At 38.6% G+C, this 23,267-nt stretch overlaps 1 protein-coding gene across 29 annotated transcripts in view; it reads right to left on the bottom strand.

Annotated features, from left to right (window-relative positions):
• NFIB (nuclear factor I B) overlaps nt 1–23,267 on the bottom strand; it is a 444,635-nt gene that overhangs the window by 213,350 nt on the left and 208,018 nt on the right. For 10 of the 29 annotated variants that reach the window (XM_031933965.1, XM_031933966.1, XM_031933968.1 and 7 more), the window contains exon 2: nt 14,791–15,322. In XM_031933965.1, coding sequence (XP_031789825.1) covers nt 14,791–15,322 — 532 coding nt within the window. Of the gene's footprint in view, nt 1–8,024; nt 8,098–13,561; nt 13,828–14,790; nt 15,323–15,709; nt 15,840–21,287; nt 21,934–22,645; nt 22,735–23,267 lie in introns of those variants that run through there. The other 19 variants (XM_023213125.3, XM_023213126.3, XM_023213127.3 and 16 more) reach the window with 11 other exon arrangements.

Here is a 23,267-nt window from a genome sequence, read left to right as displayed (position 1 = left end):
TTTCACAAAATAACCTTTCACTAGTTTTTGATAATTTATGTTTATTTTTCCTCCTACAGCAGTAAAAGTAACACATCCAAAGTCGCACTGGGCCTCTCTCAGACTCAGTATCCCAAAACTGTAAAGTGAGAAGATCTGTAGGGATTTTCCCAACTCTAAAATTCTACAAGTTAAAGACCTCTTTCTTAAAAAGCAAGCTTTTTATCTACGTTGAACAAAATGAGTTGACTACTGGACTTTGAATTGAGCAACATGAAAGTGTTACTCAAAAGTCAGGTTACACATTATCTATTTCTCTTTAATAAATAAAATGTATTAAATCCCTAAATTTAACAAGTGTATGTTAAACTTTATTAAGTATTGCTTACTATGAAGAGGACTGCTCTCTGCCAAGATAACCAGAAACCAAATTCCTAGGATGCTAGAGCTAAGAGGGCTAGTGGATGTCCTCTAGGCCAATTCTCTTCCCTGACAGACACAGAAACTGAGTCACTGAGAGTGACAATGTTTCCCAAGCACCTGCAAGCAGCAGGACCACCAATGGTTTTCTCTTCCACTTCAGCAAGCTGCTTCAATCACTATATGGCATAGAATGAATCTCTACATCAGTAAACAAAGGAATGGAAGAAGGAATGGAAAAAGAATGGAATTCCATTATCAGGTCACTAAATAATCTAGAGTCCAATTTTTCTTTTTTTAATGTAAAGACCTTATGTTCAGAAACTTACATTCCAAAGTATAAGTAAAACTATGTCCATATGCAGATATGTCTTCTCCTATGTGCATCTTAACAAACAAAAAAATCTATCATCAACCCCCAGAAAACAAAAAGTGAAATTAAAAGAATAGAGTAAATCTGAATTGTATATTTTCATTCCTTCTAAAAGGATTAAATAACAGAATTCTAAATGGTTTGTTTGTACTTTCCATGCAATATGTAGATTAACCATGAAATTCTGTTTGGGACACTTTGACATCTGTTTTCGGTGCATTACAATGAAATCTGGGGACTTGATACATACATTTGCTGTAATAAAACTGTCACTAATCAGTGTTTTCCAAAATATTGCCCATAACTATTACTATTCAGTAGTCTCATTTGCATGATCTAATATTGTTGCTACATCATGTTTTTCCCTGACAATGTGTTAGCTAGTCCCAGGCACATGGTCGAAAATGGCTGCAAACCACTCAATAATCCCAGCGTTTCCATAGTACTCTGTATATACACATGCAATCTGTTCTAGAATTGAACAAACACTTCATCCTTCATGAAATATTTTCTCTGTAACTGGAACACCCAAGGTTGAATCCACATCCCTGAGTATGAAAAACTCAACAACAATAAAGAAGCCCACAGTGAGGAAGAAATTATGTCTCATGGGCCTTCCACAACAAGAGATGCAAACATAATCCTTACTCAGAAGTCCCTTCAACAAATCTGTAATGATGCTTTCTGAACAATAAGTGCAGAGTCTATCATTAACTTAGACCATTTCTATGAACTAAAGAACAAGACTGGACTAGACTTTAAGATGGAGTCTACTCCCTTTCTTTAGGATCAACAGCCTTATCAATGACAGATACCAAGAGCCACAAGTTCACAACGAGTTAACACAAACTCCTGGATATTACATTGAAAAACTGTTTCTGTTTCATACTGTATATATCTGGTGCGTCACGTACAAAATATGGATCTCAGGGGAAAAGTAAGTCTGACAGCCCAAATACTGTATTCACCAAAAAACAAAACCTTACTAAAAACAATTTGTCTACCTATGTTGATTCTAAATGAATTCCATATCTTATCAGTACTTGGCATTATATTCACATTGCTCAACAGTCCAATATAATTTCATTTTGTCCTCCCATGAACTCATCTTAAACCCAAAATATGTTTCTCCATGCACATGTTTTATATTATGCGAATGTTGGATACAAAAAGCAGATTAATTGTAGGCCCTAATGCTGTGTTAGTACTAAGAAGTCATTCCAAATGTTCCAAAAGGGATTAATGTAGTATAACAAGTCTATTTAATTATTGTAAGACCAGTGATCCTCATATTACTATAAGCAGCTTTTCCCTTATTTGGAGACTGTAAATAGAACAGAAATTGTTACATGATAACTTTAAGTCATATCCTAAAATGTTGATGCTTTACCATCAGGAATAAAGAAATATGCAAGCATTTCTGAGAGGCTATGAAAGGCAACTAGTATTTAAGAATCACGTATATGCTCCCATTTTAAGAGAACATCAACTTTAAATCGTAAGTGTAAGCAAAGGTTTTCAAATACATTAGAAAGACATAATACCAAATCCTTCTGCCATCAACAGCAATCCCAGTTTACATATGTTTAAAAACTGTGGCTGCACTTTGTTTCATGTATATGGTTTTCAATTTTTGTGTATCCCATGAACAGAATTGCTACTAAACACCAGCGTGTTATCAAAAAGAAAATGAATGCCACAGATTATTAAAAAATTATGTGCCAGAATCCAAACAAGCTAATCAATGCACTGATTCTGCTTTCTGTACACCCTAGTTACCCTTTAACTAATGGACAAACAGTGAAATAACTTTTCCTATTAACTCCTGGCTAGAACGCCTAGGTATATGACACACTTATTATAAAGTGCTCCATATAAAAATATCATGCCTTTTTACACTGCATCAATGTGACACATGATTTAAATTCTCCCAGTAGGGATTGTGGATATGGACTAATCTCTCCACTTTCCAAACCTCCTGTGCAAAGTGAGGGGTACAATTCACTGGCCGTAGAGAAACAAGCACCAAAACTAGTTCCTCCAAGGATCCATGACCACATGAACCCAACCAACCAGAGCTACTGAAGTCAAACACTGTGATCCCAAATCACAGTTTCGTAAGAAGTAAATGTTTTAACCATTTTCCATTTGGTTTCCAGTTGTTCTTAGCAAAAGTGAAGTCAATTTGAGTAATAAATATTAACTTATTTCCTACAGAGCTCATTTAATTATTTAATTTTCTTAACACCATAGAAAAGGAGGAATGGGAAAGAGTGACTTAAAGGAGAAAATTAAATGGCAATAAAATCAAAACGATTCATGCAACTGATAAAACGGTTTGAGGGTTTGTTGTTTTTTTTTTTTTTTTTTTTTTTGAGACAAAGGGTCATTTTTAAATATGATACTTTCAGACTTTAAAAAGAGACGAAAAACCAGCAGCATGCTTTTTTAAGAACAATCCAGTTGGCCAGGCACCGTAGCTTACACCTGTAATCCCAGCACTTTGGGAGGCCGAGGCGGAAGATCACGAGGTCAGGAGATCGAAATCATCCTGGCTAACACAGTGAAACCCTGTCTCCAGTAAAAATACAAAAAAAAATTATCCGGGCATGGTGGCGGGCGCCTGTAGTTCCAGCTACTCGGCAGGCTGGGGCAGAAGAATGGCGTGAACCTGGCAAGCGGAGTTTGCAGTGAGATTGGGTCTCAAAAAAAAAAAAAAGCATAATCCCTTCAAGCCACATCATCATCATTTCTACCCAAACAAATCTAAAACATAGGTGTAGTTCTCCCAAATGTGGGCAATTTAATTTTTTTGTATATGACAGTTTTACACTTTCATTAGAGTCCAGTGAATTACAAGTACTTGATAGGACACCCTTTATCCACACCAACGCTGAGTTATTTATTCAGAGAGCCACTAATAAAATTATTTTATTCCTTCCCTTCAAAAATATACCTACATTCATCAATAAATTTATTCTTTAGTAAATCTGAGATAAAAAATCTTCTAAAACCATACAATCATTCCAATTTAAATTGGTTTTAAAACTACACACAACTAGCTAACGTCATGTGTCTATACAAAGAGTTTTCACTAATAGGTATTTACACACACTGCTGTGAGCAGGACTTTGATTTTCTCTTTGGTATGTCTTGCTACCTGAGATAAATATGAACTAAATGATGACCGTCTGCTTCATATCCAGTCATTCCTTTTTTTCACTACTGGATAGTTTCTCTGGCAGTCTACATTATGCTATTTTCCTTCATATATAGTAGTAATTATTATTATTAACATTATTGCTTTTTCTTACATGAACTATTTCATTTAATCCTAAAGCTGCACAGTGAAGTAGGCATTTTAATCCTCGATTTACAAAACAGAAAAGCAAAGCGCACGGAGCTTAAGTGACTTGACCAAGGTCAAAAAGCAGATAAATGGCAGAGCCAAGACTAGAACCCAAAATGTCAAATTCTATGCACATGATTTTTGTTACAAAATGAATGTTTGGGTCTTCCCCAAATTCCTATGTTGAAATTCTAACCCCCAATCTGATGGTATTAGGAGGTGGGGCCTTTGGTTGATAATTAGGTCATGAGATTGGAGCTTTCATAAATGTGATTAGTGTCCTTATAAAAGGGATCCCAGAGAACTCTCACTCTTTTGCTGCATGTACAGAAACAAGGAAAAGTTGGCACTCTGCCACCCGGAAGACAGCCCTCACTGGAACTCGACTGTGCTGGCATTCTGATCCTGGGCTTCCAGCTTCCAGAACTGTGAGAAATAAGTTTTAGTGTCTGTAAGTCACACGGTTTATGCTATTTTGTTATAGTGGCCTGAACTAAGACATTTTCTGTGCTCTACAAAAACGGAAAAGGCAGAAGTGAGATATGCTCAACTTCTTAAGCAATTCAAAATTCAAAGGATGACAGAATACTTAAATTTGCACAGTATTTACTCTTCAGTCTAAGAATAAGCCATCTTTTTTAAGTAATTCCTGCAAGATCTAAGACCCGCCTTTCTCTTTTTCTTCTAACTTCACTTCTCCTCAACTCCCTACAACACATGTGTGCATGCGCACACCCCCAGCTCCCTGCCCACACACACACACAAGTTGGACAACACGTAAGTTGGACTAGGAACTTTAACTCAACAGGTGAGATCACCTTAAAATTATTTCGATGTAGGAACTGAGGTAGATGTCTGGAGAAAACTAAAGATATTTTTAAATCCTCTGGGCTAGTTGCTGTTCTCATATCATAGTCCCACTGTCATCTGACCCCTTAGCCCACTAACCACATCTAAAGCCAACTCCACATTGGTGCTGCCCCTGAGGATGCTGATGAACCAGCAGAAAGGCATAAGAGATGTTTTCTACTCTAGACTCGTTTTTACAGGAGAAGAGAGAAAAACTGAGGCCATGGACTAAAATCAGATTCAGAGCATTTCATTCAACCTTCCTCCTCTGACCCCTATGATTCTGGATTATCAACATGATTCATGCTGAAAAAGCATTTAAATTCCTTGATCTTATGAACATTTCTAGGGGAAAAATAGTTTAAAACACAACAGTAACAAACAAACAAACCAGAAAGAAAGAAAAGAAAGCCTCTCACCTGCTATTTTCAGATATTTTTTAGATAGGAATACAGAAATCTACTGCTTTTTTCCAAGGTTCTAGTGCCTGTAGCACACTGTCTCTCATCTGTCAGTGTATCTACACACATGTATAAACAGTACGCAACACGCAAGTAAGGAAATGTACATTTTAACTTAAACTTCCTTTTTTCCTCTAATAATTTAAAAATAAAATGTAACAGCTTGGATTTTAAATATTTAATCTGGCAAATATAGGAAAAATCATGAACTATAATGTCATATTTGGCAAAGAAGAGTTTGGTAGGATAAAAATATCTGTGTTTTAACATTTTAGAAGGCTTTTCCAGTATTTTAAAAATAAAATTATTTCACTGCTTCAGAAGAGGAGAACGGAGGTAAAATTCGCTATTTTTGCACATGAGGTTTTCACGAAGAGTAGGAAAAAAAACAATTTTTGTATTCATTAAAATAAATAGTTAATTTTACATGCTGGCAAAAGTCCCCACAGAAATAAAATCTTCATATTTACTAATGGTTCTCTACTATGTCATGAAATTTAGCTATTTAAGTCACAAAAGATAGGATTCCCTTAAAACTGTAACATAAGATGGTATACATAGAGTTACAACATTACTCATTTGTAAAAAAAAAATTTTGGTTTTATCCTAAATGTTTAGTATATAGATTTTTTCAGTACTAGTCAAAGATTCATAGTGTTAGGTTCAAAAGTCAGTTGTTTTCACATTGGTAACTAAAAGCATAACTAAATTTCACAATTTTACCTCATATTATGACAATAAAATATTTTTATTGTAGCAGCTGAAAATGCCAAAAAGTAATTATTAAAGAAACCATAAATACAAAAAGCTGAAAAGTCAACCTCAGAAGAGTGTGGAAAAGGAAATTGTGATACACACCATCATAAAACACAGAAACTGAAAATCTAAGCAGAAAAGATCTAAATCCCTCCAAATGCCAGAATACTATGCCCACCTCTTGTAGCAAGGAGGGCTGCAAATTTGTCCCCATCACTGTCAGCAAACAAAAGAAAGTCACTTCTACAGCCAGACCACGTCAAACAGAAGATGTAGCTACTGCAGAGGGACGCCTTGAATCCACTGGTGTGTAAAGTAAGGGCTTCGGCCTTTTTGTCAGCTATTACCATTAAAGAATAAGAGGAAACAGTGACATTATTACACAATAGAAAGGTCAAACAGCTTGCAGCCATTTCATGACCCAAACAAGTCAAGGTCAAGGGATTCAGGTAGCAACTTAGCCAGGGCATAAGTTACAGCGCAAATGAATTGTTTTAACACATCAGCTTTGGTCAATTAAACCTAACAAGGCAAGTTGCATCACGTAGCAGGGTTCCTGACACCAAGGCCAGAAGCTGAGACCGACCTCATAAAACAAGGCTTTTAACATAGCATAGCAAATTTAAGGTAATCCATCCAGAAACTGCAGATGTCAGAATAATAAAATACAAGTTGTCCTACGAAGGAACACTTTTTACACTTTAGAATTCACTAATAGAGGGGTATAGACTTCATACTGACATGTTATTAGCATAGGCATAAATGTAATCCCCTGCTCACATGAATTACAGAATACACCCTACTTCAAAGAACTTTTTTTTAATATCTGTACTTATGATTAGACTTTTGTCCCAAGCTCTACCATTCCCTGTTAGCACCAAAACATTTCTCCATGTATTTTTTTCAAAATGAGTATGAAAAATCAGGTTTCTTAAAAAAACAGTTCATCTTCATTCAGCATGAGAATATATATGTCACTTACTATTAATGGATGCTTGTTAAATGCTTTTATGTAGTTTTATGAGAGACATGTATTTCAAAATTCAATGAATACTATTTATTAAGCTGACTATTTTGAGAAATAGACTATTTTGAATGGAGTCGAAGCTAACTAAAATTTTAAAACTGCGCGTATTTAGCATGAAATAATTCTTTTCTTAAAGGTAATTCTTATTTTATTTCACACTTGTTTAAACAAATTCCATTTTCAACTGGTTTATGCTTCCTCAATAACTTACTGCATGTTCTGAACTGCCTTTAAAATAGGATTCTGAAAATACACAACCTCCAGGCAACTTTTGATAGTAAAATTACTTCATCCATCACCCCATATTTTTAATTATATAGTCCTTGTTCAGAGTTCTTTAATTTGTCAGTGATTCATCAATGCTGTCCTGTTTAAGCTATCATCATAAACAGAATATGTGTATCTAAGTGTTTTATTATAAACAATGTACTTATGCATGTAATCATCTGCTTTCCCATTTTTGAACAATTAAATTTTGAAGATTTTTTTTAAATGTGTGGCTTTCAATTCAGCCTCAAGGATTTTCCACCTCATTGGTTAGCCATTTCTTCCAATTTTCTGAATAATATAGCAACCAAAAAGCCCAACCATTCAAGTCCTATTAGTCTCACATCCTCTAACGTTCAATCTAATACAAGCTAATCCCACAGACTCACTCCTTACTGCACGCACTTAGTTTTCACAAGTTCTCTGCAGTTTGACGATTTATTCTCTATGTCAAATTCTAACAACTAAATTCGGTTAAATTAACCGCATCACATAATTAGAGTTCAAGGTCCTAAGAATTTACTTTAAAATGAGACGACATACCACGTTGCCAAAGAAAAGTGAGCATGATCAGAAGGAAGCGTCTCTTCTTGCCACGCTTGGCACTGGGGCATGCGGCCGTAATAACTGAAGTTTCCGATCGCATAACCACTAGTCCTTGAGATTTCTAAAATTATTCTTCCTTCACAAGGATGGAGGGAAAAAGGCTGGAAAACTTGCTTTGAACATTATGTTGGCTAATCATTTGCTCCACCATAGCACATACATAGGAAAACCCCTTAAGTGTCGCAAGTTTTACTTTCATCAACTTCAAACTGGAAAATGCTATTCTTTCATAAACCAAAGAAAAACATTTACCCAGAAGCTAGTTTCAGAGCCAGGGATCGCCTTTGCCCATAATTTTCAGGTATTTAATAATTGACCATTTTAATGAGTGTTTCATATGCTCTTTGCACTCTTTGCAAACTTGGAGCTTCAAACAAAGCAATAACTACTTCTTTGATTATAAGTCCATTATCAAGTAAGCCACCATGATAACAGAAATGAAAACTAACTTATCTCAATTTTTAAGAAATCCTGTGAATTCTGACATAAACTCCAGTTGGGTCCCTCTCTCTTCAGGTGCTGAAGTTCTAACTGGCCAGCAGTGATGGCAAGACTGCTAGTGTTAGAAAGCACAGTTTTATATAGCCTACCAGTCTAGTTTTTCACTTTAATCTGGTTGAATGAAAGCTTATAAGGAGGAAGACCTTACTAAACTGAGTATCTTGGACTGTTGTTTCAAATTTTAAGTGTCAAATTCAAAAGGAAAAGGTTAATGGAGGATTATAACTTTAACTTCCTTGTGACTGCTTCTTCCTAAATTCCAAATTTAGGGAAAAACAAGTAAGTAAATGAAAAATCCTACCAAATCAATTACAAATCTTTATGCTTGGAAGTGCTTCTTAGGTACCACTTTAGAAAACAGTAACTTTAAAGAATTAAAGCTGTAGCAATAGGTGGCCTCGCTAAATGGCTCCTACCCAGCTGTAAGTATCCAGGCACAGACACTGTAACTGTGCCTATCAGGAAGGCATTCTTCAGGAGACCTGACCATCACTCCTGTCACTGCAATGCATAGTCCTCTCCAATTACCATGATTCTCGAACAATGCATATTATTTTGGTTCTTACAAATATGGAGATATTTGGAATTATTTTACCACACAAGAGACACTGTGCACTAAATTTGTAAATCCAAATACATAATCTAAATATTTTTCATTACAAAATTTGTAGTGCTGTATAAACAGGGTGGGGAGAAGATGCCTAATGCTGTCGGTAGAATATTTTACCAACCTTTGCTGCCTCCAGAAAGTGGGGTACTATATATTTTTAAATATTTGAAAATCATAATTGATGTAACAAATAAGCATCCCATCCTTTGCTCCCTCTCTCCTTCTCTCCCCCCATACTTCCCTTTGAAAAATGAGATCATATTAACAGCAATGCAAGAGCTTAGTTTGCCGTATCGGAACACAGATGCCAAGCTTCCCCAGCTGGCAACTGGGGCCTCAGAGTTTAACTCTTAAATTGTCTGCTAAAGCTGTATTGTGGCAGGACTTCATGGCATAGAGGGTGAACTTCTGGTCGGAGACTGTGTTTTCTTATCAGTGAGAAGATTGTTAAGTATCTTATCTCACAATATATGTTCCCACGAAGGTCTCATTAAGCCTAGGAGCAAGACGTGCCAATAAGAGCCCTTCTTTATCTTGTGAATTGTGTATGAGCCAGAATGCAAACAAATGTGCACTAGAGTTCACAAGTTCAGTCAAGGACAAGTTGCTAGATGGGAAAAATTAACAGTGCTCCCCTAAATCAAACATGCATACCAAGTATTTCTCCTACACACAAACTTTTATGCTCCCAGAGCATTTCACAATGCAGACACACCAAATCATCCTAGAGAGCAGCCTCATTTTAATCAATTATGAAAGCTTATTTTTTCCCATAATGGGAAATACCTGCAAATCAAGTGAAATCTGTTAAAATGTTAAAATATACTGCCAACTTGCAAACAATTATCTACTTAAGCTTTTCATAAAGAAATAATTGTTACCCAAAAGGATTCTGAAATTCAGTAACTGTAGGAAGAAAATAATTCTTAGCATTTGCTTCCTCACTAATGATATGTGACAACCAGGCAGGCTTCTATTTCAAATACAATAATAATGATTACGACTTCCCCTGTAAACAAGTCACATTTTTCACAACTTGAAAAGGTACTTCAATTATTATAACATTTAACAATAAAGCAACAAAAGTGGCCATCCAACAACAGATCATAATTTTAAGGGTTCAACAAGGCAAAAGGAAACTACTTTTTCAGGATAGCAATCATGTTTAATAAGAGTGCAAAGTACAGTCCAAAACTCAGTTAGGCTGACTCATTGTAAACTCTAATCTGTTATATACATGACAACAGTTACTATCTCTCAAGACCTTTAAATGTCTTGGGGTGTTGTGACCTCTCTCTTCAAAATGCTTTCCTGCCCCAGAGAAAGGCCAATCCCACTCCCGCCCCCCCACTCTCACCACCACCACCACCCCCTTCCTTTTTTCCCCTTCAGACAGGACACAGTCTGGCAACTCAAGGCCTCCCATAGGCCAGACTTCCTTCTGTGCAGCCCTTTGGGTAGAACTGCTAATCCTTCTTATTAATTAACAAGATAATGGTGGTTAACTGAAAAACAATATTAATGCTAACTATCTAGGAAACTTTAACCAAAATTATTCTAGCCTTCTGGTTGATTTTCCCAGTGTATAAAATTGTGCACTGAAAATTTCGTAACATTGTGATACAGGATTGAGAAATTCCAGAATAACTGATTTTATATCAGACCTTAACGCATAGGTCTCCTCTTTAAAGTTTTCTCTCTCTCTCTCTCTCTTTTTTTAAACATGTATTCTGTTATGCATTTCTAAATAGAGAGGAAAAATGAAGTCCTCTCAAAATGTTACTATAAAATTTGCAAGAGTGTAAAGTGAGGGAACTAGAAATTGCATAACAAATAAGCAGAGATGTGACTGAGAGCAACAGTCAGTCATAATGAATGCATTACATATCATTACGTTAGGTTTGTCCTCCACACACTTGTCATAGCACACCCTGCATCCTATAGGACACTTACATCCCAGGAAGGTGTGTTGTGCAAGGCTTGCCTGGTTTTTGTTTGGTTTTGTTTTTGCTTTGCTTTCCTGAATGCAATAACAAAGACAATATGGGGAATAGGTACCACCTGCCCAAGAATCATTGGACATCTTTAATATCTTTGGGAAAATAGATACCATTTAGAGCTATTTTTTCTTTAATCTGTCATAATTTTTTTAGACAAAACCTAAAAAAAGGAAGAGTTTTATATTAGCTAAGATTTGCTGCAGCAAACAAGCAAGCAGCTTTCATTCAGGGATTGTCAAAAACTTTCCAGTGTGCCCACTGCAATGCGGATGCCAACCAACGAATCAAAGGCATTCAGCAACTAGACAAAGAGGGTCTGATGCCAACCTCGGTGCCACTGGCAACCATTATTGGCATCAAACACAGTGTCTGCCTTTTTTTTCCCCCTCGCCTGGCACTTCACAAACAAAATGGCGGTTCTTGTAGCAACGAAACAGCCGAAGCGCAGCCCCTGAATCAATAACATCAAATGATTTTATGGATTTAAACGCAGTTACTCCCAAATGATGTGTACATTTGAGGTGAAGTGCAGGGGGACATTGAATTTTATAAACAACTATACTGAACATCAGCCTTTGCTAATATAAGGAAATAGCAAAATGGACTGAATTGCGGTCAACCAGACTATATGCATAGTAGCCGAATAACAAAGAGATTAAGCTTTAAAGAAAATACTGCCTCATGGCCATGTAATGCAAAAGTCTAATGAACTATGTATCAAAAATGATTTCAAAAAGCGTAAATGTTTCCCCACACCATATCAGAGGCAGATGTAGCACTATAGCTTGTGTCAAAGCTCTAGTAACTCTTCCCACATTTCAGAAAGATGAGGCTGCTGGGCATGAAGAAGGAAAAAAAAGTGTGGGGTGAACCAAAAGAGAAAGAGGGAAAAAGAAAAGCATAGAAAGTTGGTCAACAATGAAACTTTAGTACATGATGGTCTTTATTTCATCTTCCAGAAGAGATGAAGTATGTGATCTTGTATAAATAACCAAGAGGACTATTGACATTTCTAGATCTGGAAATTGTCAATATATTGTAACATCACTCCACACTGCAATGCGGATGCCAACTAACAAATCACAGGCATCCTGAGCTAAACAAAGAGGGTCTGATGCCAATCCTGGTGCCAGTGGCAACCATCTTTGGCATTCTCTCTGTTCTTTCTCATGTTTTTCTCCCAGTCATTTAGAAGTGGGGAGAGAGAAAACGGGGGAAATGTAATTTTGTTGCTCTTTCTGTTGCAAACATTACATTTCTCTTTTCTGATTTTTTCTTTCATGTTTTCATTCATACTTCTTTACCTGATTTATAAAACAGACTTAGGTGAGTTACCATGTCCTTAGAAGAGAAATAAAAAGTCATCACTCGCAATATGCAGCCCTCTGACTGACTAGAGAATTATCTTTTAAAATCTGCCTTCTTTAATCAATTGCACTACAAAATGACATAACTAACCTACACTTGACAAGGAAAAATATATAAATTTTGAAAAGAGGAAAACACAAAAGCATCCTGACGTGAGTTTTCCAAAGAACCAACAGATGCTAAGAGAAGATGATGCACTGGCAGGTAGCAGAGGATACAAGTTAGATGCACAAGATAAAATAATGAAAAGTTCTTACAATAGAGATAGTTGAACCAACAACAACAAAATAAATGTTTTATCTAAAAACATGGTCTCTAAGACTTGCTTAAAACTTTTTGATTATCATGACCAGTGGTGAAACACGGAAGGCATTTATGCATTTTTTCTTTTTTCAATCTATCTTTACAAATCTTTATTGTCAGTTCATCAAAATTAAGAGATCTGGCTGCCTGCCCCAGGAGTAAATGTGCATGCAGGCAGGCACACCTCAAAACCTAGCCTTCAAGCAACTTAAAATGTGAGCAGTAGTGAAGTTGTTGCAAATCTTCCCTCCCTGCACTAAAAAGTTACATGACCCACTTTTTGAAATTTTACTTCCGTCCTTGACTTTCACAACACAGTTAAAACTCATTTATAGTCAATCCAACACATATATACAGCCCACCTTAAAGTGTCACCTCCTAGACATCTGTCAATCAAATAATTGTCATGTGTTACTGAGTTTTATTTTAGGACACATGGGAGAAAAATATTATTTTCCCCAAACCTTCATTATTTGGACTGTAATTCTTAAATGCATGGAAATATTAAAGACAATGTTTCATTTTTTCAGGAACAGGTAATATTTCTAAATGGGCAATGTCCAACACCATTATTTAAAATCAGACTAAAAATTCTAAAATGACACTTAAGCATATCTCCAAAGCTACAAGAAAATCAAGCCAAAAAGCACATAGTGAGTACCTAGAATTCAGAGTCAAAAAAGTAATTTTGATTTTTTTGAATAATAAAACTCATAGCAATGTATTAAGTCTCACATTTATATAATGAACATCAGATAACAGTCTGTCACCTGGCTATCTGCAGGCCATTTCTCTTCCCATCAGGCCAAGTTTGGAAATGACCCACCATCTGTGACAGCTCAAACTTCAGTCTACTTTTGGTATGCTACTTTGTAAAATGATTGTTTTACTATGGATTGTTGCTAATGCAAGGACATCTATATCTTGATGCATTTATTTGAAGAAAAGAAATTCTTACCTACTTAAGGAAAATATATTAAGAAAAATAAAAATAAACATTTCATTAACTGAAGTATTCAGTAATAACATCATCTTTTTTAATTATTTAGGCAACATTTATACCACTCTCCTTATCAGGTATTTTAAATAATAGGTATGGTATGCGGTTTCTGTATTCTTTTTGAAATTTATTTTAAACCAGTGTAACCAGTCCACTTTCTATTTTTGTTCTGTAGGTAGCGCTGCGACTTTCCTCCTCGGTAAGTTTTATGAATTTACATACAAGTAAACTAACATTATTAAGTGTTCCCAAATAACTCTGGGAACATATTATAAATAATTTAAATAATAACTCAATTCTATTTAGTTGACAGTGAATACTGCACAATCAAAAGTGATGATAGAAATATTAAAATTAAGTAAATCTAGGTCTACGTAAGATATATTTTTTGATACTATCTATCTTAAGCATTTTGTAATAGTAAACATTAATTCTATTTTCAGTGCAATACCACTAAATTCATAAACAAAGTTCCTCTATCTCATTAATTAAAAAGATTAACACAAAAATTACTTAGAATGGTTTGACTATTCATAAATAAAGTTACATTTTCAAATCAGGAAAAGATTACTAGACTAGATGCAAAAATGTAGCCTACCACAGAAAGTATAGTGTAATGAACTATATTTGTTAGACTACCCTATGTCTTTGAAAAACAGTATTATTAGATACTTGAAAAAGCACCTCTTTGTAGTCTTTCTTAAGTATCCAAGCCTATCCAGGTATGAAAGCCCCGTGTCTATTTACATGGCTCGCACATGGCAGTGGACATGTGAGTGAAAGCGGACACCCTACTGTACCCAGAGAGGGTGGAGGATATCTAGGGGCCTTGAGAACCATCTAACTCAAGCCAGATACTCAGTCTACAGAGGTTTGTGTGCAGTGTTTGCCGTGCTAGAAAAAAGAACAATCTGCTCCTACCTTGCTCCTGCACGTAGTATGCCAAAAACAAATCAAGTTCCTTAACTGATACTGTGATATGATGTGGCTGGACACAAAGTGCTGGGTTTGTGCAATGTGGGGATTTCATGAGCCGCTCTCCATCGGTACTTTCCAAGGGGATGCCTTTGAACAGGATCACCATGACTAGATCCAGACGCCAGACTTTGTCTGCCTGTCGCAAGCAGTCGATTCTCCTAATCTTACCCTTCTGGTCAGGATTGGATAAGACACAGCACGGGTGCTTCTTGCCAGTCACGGTGAGCACAAAGTCCTCTCGATACTCCTGGCGAATATCTTTGCGCAGTTTGGCCAGGAGCCTGGATGCCCACTTCTGTTTGATTTCAGGCTTTTCACTGAGAAGCTCATCTTTGACTGCTCTTTCTTCATCCTTTGACATTCGCTTCTCATGCTTTTTAAAGTACTTGCGTTTTCGAGCCTGCAGGTTGAACCAAGTATAGGCAATTGCACGGACATGTGGAAGAAGTGCCTCGATGAATGGGTGAAATTCATCCTGCGAAAGACAGAGGGGTGAGGAAAAGATGTGCATAGTCAGTTTAATTTTAGAAGCTCAAAAAATAAGAAAATAAGACCACAATCCGTTTCCAATTCAGTACAAAAAGTTATACATGAAAATAACATTCTTTTCTTATTTAAAATTATCAAAATAACAGGACAAGAAGAAAGTAAAGTATGCCCAGCTGTCCCCTTTCCACCAAAATTCACAGGTCAATTCTCCCTCCTATAAAGAAAATAAGGTTTATATTTTATATTACACTCTGGCCCCATCCCCCTTGTTTCCACCCCAATGCCATGCATTCTACATTCTTTAAAATATATGCAACTAACTTAGGTGCTTGGCACCTAATATAATATTTCAATATTTGATTGACCAACTAACACTATGCAGTACCATTTTACAAAGAACACAGTGAGATTTTTTTTTTTTTTAATCGGAGCAGAGCTGTTCAGAAGGCAGGAGCGATGCCACAGTTCATTTCTCTTCTCTGTGGCACAGAAACACAAAGCATATAGATGCTCAGTGTAATGCCACACAGTTCCCGCTTTTGGAGCATGCTCTCAGCAAGAGGCTGCTGGTGGCACAAAGAGCATGCGCCATTAAACTTGATCCATTTTCTTATCAAACGTCCAACATTCCAACACTGAAACAGCACCATTCCAAGAGTAGTAACTAGAGAAACCGGTATACAGTGAAAGAAAGTGGGCAAAGGACATAGCTCGTCGTATCTGTGTCCTGAACACAAGGTTTCCATACTTTGAGCAGTGCATTCTCTCCCCACACTACCAACACCAGCTCCCAACACACACACATTTGCACTCTTGTGCTTTCTCACATACACTCTTGCATTTTTAAATAGAAGTTTTCAAACTTGAAAACAAAAATTACATGAATGTTCTTCCAGCAGCTTCCCTATAGAATATGCAGCCCCACAGAGTCCGTTAATTTGTTCACCGATCACATGAGTATAGCAATTATTCTAAACCTCTTAAAAATCAATCTGAGGTGAACAATGAAAAATGGCAACTTGGCACCAACTTTACATTCTTTGTGTCTCTGCATGCTGTGGTGGGGTGACACTAGGAGTGCACTGCTGGTCAGTTACTGCTTTTGTGGAATCTATACAATTCATTTGCCATGTAGATGAATTATCAGCTAGAACTGTGGGTGCATATATGCACGTGCATGTGAATTTGCAGGTACATAGATTATAGAGTACCTATCTTCTGAATTAAGTAGTTTACCTTTAGGCTCCTGCATTTTTCCTGCCTGTTTCATCCAAGCCTTTTTTTAAGAGACGGGATCAGTGAGTAATGGTGGATAATCTTTACCTACAGATATTTCAAGTCACTTCCCAGTGCAGTCAGTTTCATTACTTCCTGAATTAGGTAAAACCTGTCTTATAAGCTTAGGCCTATTACTGTTCAAAGAGAAAGAGCTTAACGTCCAGTGCATGCACACCGTATGTATGCAATAAGCCAAGATTTGAAGCAAATGAGAACTTCCACCACCACTTTTCTCATCATATTGACTATATTGTCAGCCCAACTACAAAATAACTCACTCTGATTGTATCCCAAGTTAGAATTTACATACTCGTGTTAATCATCCTGAACTATGTGGAATAAATTATGTTTAACAGAAGACTAACTAATTCCATTAGGTAAATATGATGAAAGTACAACTAATGACTCTTTAACAAAGAAGGTGTCAAAAAAAAATCCAATATAGAGATGAATGTATTTTTAAGAAGAAATTCAAAGTTTTAATGCTACAGACTGCAACATGTTAGCTGTTTGCACTTCAGATATGGAAGGAGTACGTGTCCCATCCAATCAATAATGTAGTTATCAAAAGTGTTCTAACATTGCTGTAAGTGTTCCTTCACCAGAATAAGTATGAATCAAAATTTTATAACAATACAGAATGCTGATGATTACATCACAGCATGAGGCATAACCAAATGCCATAGAGGAAATCATTAAACCGATCAGTAGTTTCCAGCAGAGATTTGAACAATTCAGTTACTATTCAAGCACATTAAACTAGGCCATGGAAAGAGTTAAACCACAATCTGTTCTTTGTGTGGGAAGGCAGCCCTGCTCACAGCAACCACATCCCATGATAAGACCTCCCTATCTCCATACACTTTCTGATGCCATGCTTTTAGCTTTCACTGTAACTACAAAAACTTTTGTTTATCCCCTTTAGGAATATATGCAAAAGGAAAGCCTGCTCAAGGAAATGTGGACTTAAATGTGCTTTGGAAACTCGCTTCCTATAATCTTTTACTATGATTTATTGATATGACTAAAGAACACACATATATGCACCCATAAACTAAAACCTTGCGAATGTAAAGAGCACATGAGGTAGAGTGGGTGGGCTTTGCCTCACTCATTCTACTCTTGCCATGCTTTTAAAAATGTAATATTATTTTACAAATATTAAGCCATGTGGTAACACGTAAGTACTTACGTCCTTAAGTACTATGTTCAGTGACATTTCATGTTCTTATAAAGACATCAAACAGTTTTGATTAAATTTGTTTGTTTCAATATTTGATTATAAACATAATCTATCATGCAAGAAAGCTCAAAATTTTAATGAGTTATTTTAAACAACCAACATCCAAAATGAAGGTTGAATTTGAAAATTCTTAGCAAATGCACACAGTTTTTAAACGTTCCTTTGAGTCTGCTGTCAATGCTGCCAAATACTGTTTTAAAACATGCTTTTTTTGAGAAATAAAAGTAGTAAACTTTCTCAGGCTGCCAATTTGCCTTATGATAGTGTTTAGGGTTTCACTATTATGTGAATTCAAGTGAAGCACTTATTTGACAAGGGGACATATCCTCCAAAAATGACCGTAAATTGAGGTTTGCTATAAGTCACATACATTTCTGTATTAACATGCCTAAATGTCATCTCCCAAGTGTGACTGTTTCCTAATGCTGAGTAGCACTAGAGTCTTAAAGATTATATGTGACATGAATATGGAACATAGTAACTGTCCTGATACAAAAATGTTTTTTTAAAAGGTGATTAAGGTTTTCAAATATCCTAACTAGCAGTGGATTATTATAATAACATTAAGCAATTATAAAATTTTTTTCAAAAGCAAAACATGTAAGTGATTTAAAATCAAACAACTGTATACAAAAGTAATATGCAACTTTGCTCTTTCAGAATTTTTAGTAAAATGCATTGATGTTCAGCAATTCTCTTTTAAAACTTCCTTTAGTTGAACTAAATTGACAAAGTAAATAACAAAGTTACAAATTTCAGATATAAAAGTAAAGAGTCTTAATTCCACTAGGCATATTTATTTTTCTTCCATTTCCATGAAAGGAATGGATAATTAGACCAACATAGAGGTAGGAGAGTAAATACTAGGTGTTCTTGGCGCATTGCTATATAACAATAAATCATGCAAAAAAATGTACCTAAAGAACTTAAAAGCAATGAAAGAAAAATATATTTAATGCCATCATGTCAATTGAAAGTTATATTATTGACGGTTTACATTATTTTTAAACAAATATTAAATCATATATGATAGTTCTTAATTTTTCTTTTATATCTGATTTATACTGGTTTATAAATATTGGTTATTGATGTGCTGATTCTGTAGCATATCATTTTGCTAAACATAACATTTAATGGTAGGTCCTTTTAAATTAAGATTTTTTCTAAACCCTAGATACCTTATTGCAACAACTGAGATACTTTTAAAAGTTTATAACCAATTAAGAATGATACTCTATTTTGCAATTTACCTGTCCTGAGACATGCTGTGCTACATACAGCTACTAGGCTCTTGTGATACAAAACTATTGATCTGATACAAAAGTAACACTATTAATGTGGCCTCACTTTTACAACACCTACATTACCTGCAGTCACATGGAGCTTAGTGAAGTGAGAATTCTTAAGGTAAAATACCTTCCCTGATATAGGCCTTGTATACATAAGCCTAGATTTGTATTATTAAAATAGTAGAGGATATTAGTCATCACAAGTTATTGTTGTTAAGTATGTATCTTTGAATACTAATGTGATAGCTGAATGATTATGCTGTATATGATCCCAACATTCCATATGTCTCAATGCGGCAATATTATTTTTAACTTACACAAATTAAGATAAAACTAGTGAGTTTTCAATACATATTTGGAGAGACTAAAAATGCAATGTAATTGCTAGCAATGTTTCTGAAAAGCTGATGCTAGAAATATAGAGAAATGCAAAATTATTCAGTCTTTTACAGGTGAGAATAAGTGATGCTATACTCTGTAAGTGAAAATCTTGCTTTGATTTGTTTTACTTGATCACGGTGTAAAAATTATATCAAGTTAACATAGCTTATCAGAAAGAGAGAAAAATATATCCGGTTGATGGGTAATATTAATGGTAACTTTTACAACTAAAGGCAATTCGTTATACCTCAAACAGTTTCATCATATTTACTGGCTATTATCATTCATGGTTTTTAAAATACAAATAGCTCAGCAACTCATTTTTCCAGTTTTGTTAAATTAAAGTGCATGTTTACTTGCTGAAAATAGCCATATCTAAGTTAATCATACTCAGATGCCAAACAAAATATAAACAATAAAAAATGTGTCAGCCAAAAAGCTACAGGACTGTATCCAATCACTGAATAAGCCTTATCATTGTTTTCATCTTCATTCACAATTTATGAATGCCTCAGTCCTTTTGAATCACAATGGCTTCTAATTGTCATACAATTGAAATCTTAATTATTTGTCCATTAAAAAATGCATCATCGTGATATTAGGTATTTTTAAAATTTTAACACGCCCAAGACTAGCTGACACTTCTTTATATTATTAGTTTTTATGGCAATGTCAAAGAAAATGGTTATCAATTACCAACGGTGACACATCTTCCTAAAAGCTGAAATAAGCTGCCCTATACCTTTAGAGGTTTAAAATACTGCCTCAAATAACAGTTCCGGGCTAAGATATTTTAGCTACTTTGTCAGTTGTTAGTTTCCTGGGCAGCGAGGAAAACTGCCCCCAGGTAAGTCTGTTCGGTCTCGCCACTTTTCTATTTGATCGTCTGGCTTAAAGTGATACAAATCGTGTTTTTAAAAAGTATAAAACCAGTGTTTTATTTCATAACATTATTCCTAAGGTCTTAGGACAATTTTCAAAGTAGAAAAAAATGACCTTAGTTTTACCAGCATTACTTAAAATGCCTTACGAGCTACGCCCAAATATCCTCAAATGAACAGGTTTCCACAAAATGAACACGTTCTAAAACTCCTTAACAATCACCAAGATCAACTAACTCGTGTCAACGTAAATACTGCCTTTGTGGTGCGGTCACTGGAAACTCCAAAGTGCAGCGGGTCACTATGGACCAGGGTTTCAGATCCCCAAATAAAGCAAAGGAATGGGTCCCCGGACCACAACCTCCGACTCGCTTCGTCGCCCGCCCACTGCCTGCAGCGGTGTCCAGCGGCGCCCACACAGACTCGAGCTACAGTCCCCTTGCCCAAGTTCACTGGCTGTTTTTAAAAGCTTAGTTCCCGTAAAGTCCTCCAAAGCCCGAGTCCACCTAAGTGCGCGAGCTGCCGAGTGGGGCTGCTGGCACCCCGGGCGGGGATGCCGCACCACAACGGGCACTTGGGGGGCCCGCACTGGGCCTCGCACTTACAGATCCCGGCCCTGCCCACCCCCGCAGGCCTTGCCCGGCCCAGCGCCCGCGCTCCGTGCCCAGGGCGCGGGGCTGGGAGCTCGCAGTGGCCGTGGGCGAGGGGCCGCTCTCCGGCTCCCACGCCGCCCCGCGACGGCTGCTGCAACTCCAGGCCACTTCTTCCAGGGACGCGGATGTGCGGAGGTTAACTCAAGCAGTTAATTGTCCGCAACAAAACAAAACAAAGGCATTTTGGGCCAGAGAGAAAGCTCGAGAAAGCGACCGAGACATGTACCTGAGTGAGACAGATGGGAGAATACATCATGACTTCGCCTTAAAACGCACTTTCCCGGAGATGCCCAAGAAAATCTTCGAGAAGCAAGAATTTCATCTATTCATTTTACAGTCATCTGAGCCCCGCGATGCGATCAATCAGGACGGGGCTCTGCGCTGGATCACCGCAACTTCACAACAAACCCAGTCCTCCTTAAATAGCCAAAGATTCAAGTTCACTCGGCGTGCTAGATTTCCAGGGGTGAAATCCAATCTACACTTTTAACCCTCTTGCAGTCCGAGCGCGCTGGCCGTGCTTGCCGAGGCCGCCGCCGCCGCCGGTGTTGGCTGCTTTTCGCCTGGGTTTGGGGATTTGTTTTCTATTTTGCAGTTGTTGTTGTTGTTGGGGGGTAGGGGGTGCGCGAAGGTTCGGTGTGGGTTGGATTGGGGTGGTGGTTGGTGGTAAAATGCTTTTTCAAAAGAGGCGGGGAGGGGGGCGCAGGAGGGCGGGTGGGCGGGAGGGAGAGCGGGGAGAATGTGTCACCGCGCTGGGAAAGTTCAAGGTTACAGCCCCAAGCACTGCAGCAGGATCCCGGAGTGGTGATCGCAGGCGAAACTTTGCCGCGAGCCGACCATGTGTGTGCGCGAGGGGCAGCGTGAGCGAGTGCGCGCGGGTGGCGGAGCGCGCGCGGGAGAGGGCCGGGGTGGGGGCGGGGTGGGGTGGGGGAGAAGAGAGAGGCCGGGGTGAGGGAGGGGGCGCGAGCGCTGATCTCCGGGGCGGAGGAGGCTCACGGCGCGTGGTCCCCGGCTGCAGCCGCCGCCCGCACCGGGTCTTCGGCGCCCGGCCGCCCGCCCGCCCACCTCGCCCCGCGTCTGACCCGGCCGAGCGTGGAGGCTGCTGTTGCCGCCGCTGCCCAGAGCCCAGGGGTATCAAAACGATCTCCTGAAAAATTCCAAACGATAAATCCCGCTCTCCCGCTCGGCTCCAAACTCCTCTCTTTTCTGCTCTGAGCTCTTTTTTTTCCCTCCCTCTCTTGCTTTCTTTCGTTGCAAAACTTGGAAGTTGAAAAATTCACCGGTTCCACCCTCTGGACCCCGCTCGAGCTCTCTCCAAATCAGACTTAAGGATTGTTTTATTATTTAATTACACAATCATCGCTTTACTCCTCCTCCTGCAAACGCGCATTCCTTTTGCACCAGCCTCTCCACACCCCCCGCCCCCCACCTTCCTCCTCCTCCTCCTCCTTCTCCTTCTCTCCCCCCCACCTCTCCCTCATTTGTTAAAGGTATCCTACCGGTGCCACAGAAACATGACTTTTTTTTTTTCCAAAATAGCTCTTCTTTCCGCTGCCCTCCCCACACCGGCACACACATACACACCCCCGAAAACCCGCCCTGGAAGAGGTATTTCGGTGCTCGCTGCGGACTCTTTAAGCCGCGGGAACATCCGAGTGGGAGAAGCACTGAACCGGTCTGAGCCCTAGAAAGGAACGAGTGGAAAATTCCCTCACACCCAGGCCGCCCCCGGGCCGGGGCGCCGACACTCGCACCCGGGGCGGGCTCAGTCCGCAGAGCCTGCGGCTGCAGAGAAGAGGGGAAAGCGGAGCAGGCGGGGGCCTGAGCGAACTTGGGCCCAAGTAGTTGGGGCGCGCCGGCGCGGACCTGGGGGGCGCGGCGCCCAGCCCCCGACGGCCCCGCCCGGAGTCCGGGTTCGCGGGTAGGGAGGGGGTGCGGGGTCGTCCCGGGTCTCCCCACCACAGGCCCGCGCCCGAGGCAGTCGCGGCGTGCGGCGCTTCGCCGCGGTTTGCCGCCCTCTTCGGGGGTGCCCCGTGCACGTGGCCTCGCTCTGAGCGGGAGGACCCGGCCGAGCAGCCGCCGCCTCCTGCTCCCTCCTCCTCCCAGCGCCAGGCTTCGCTCTCCTCCTCCTCCTCCTGCAGCCCCGCTGGCTGGCTCCCAATCCCCACCCCCCGGGGCCCGGGGCGCCGGCGGAAAGCGTCTCCCT

Source organism: Piliocolobus tephrosceles, chromosome 14 (assembly GCF_002776525.5).
Source record: "Piliocolobus tephrosceles isolate RC106 chromosome 14, ASM277652v3, whole genome shotgun sequence".
Taxonomy (NCBI): domain Eukaryota; kingdom Metazoa; phylum Chordata; class Mammalia; order Primates; family Cercopithecidae; genus Piliocolobus; species Piliocolobus tephrosceles.
Note: the sequence above shows the minus strand (reverse complement) of the source record. Positions and strands in the feature narration are given on the sequence as shown.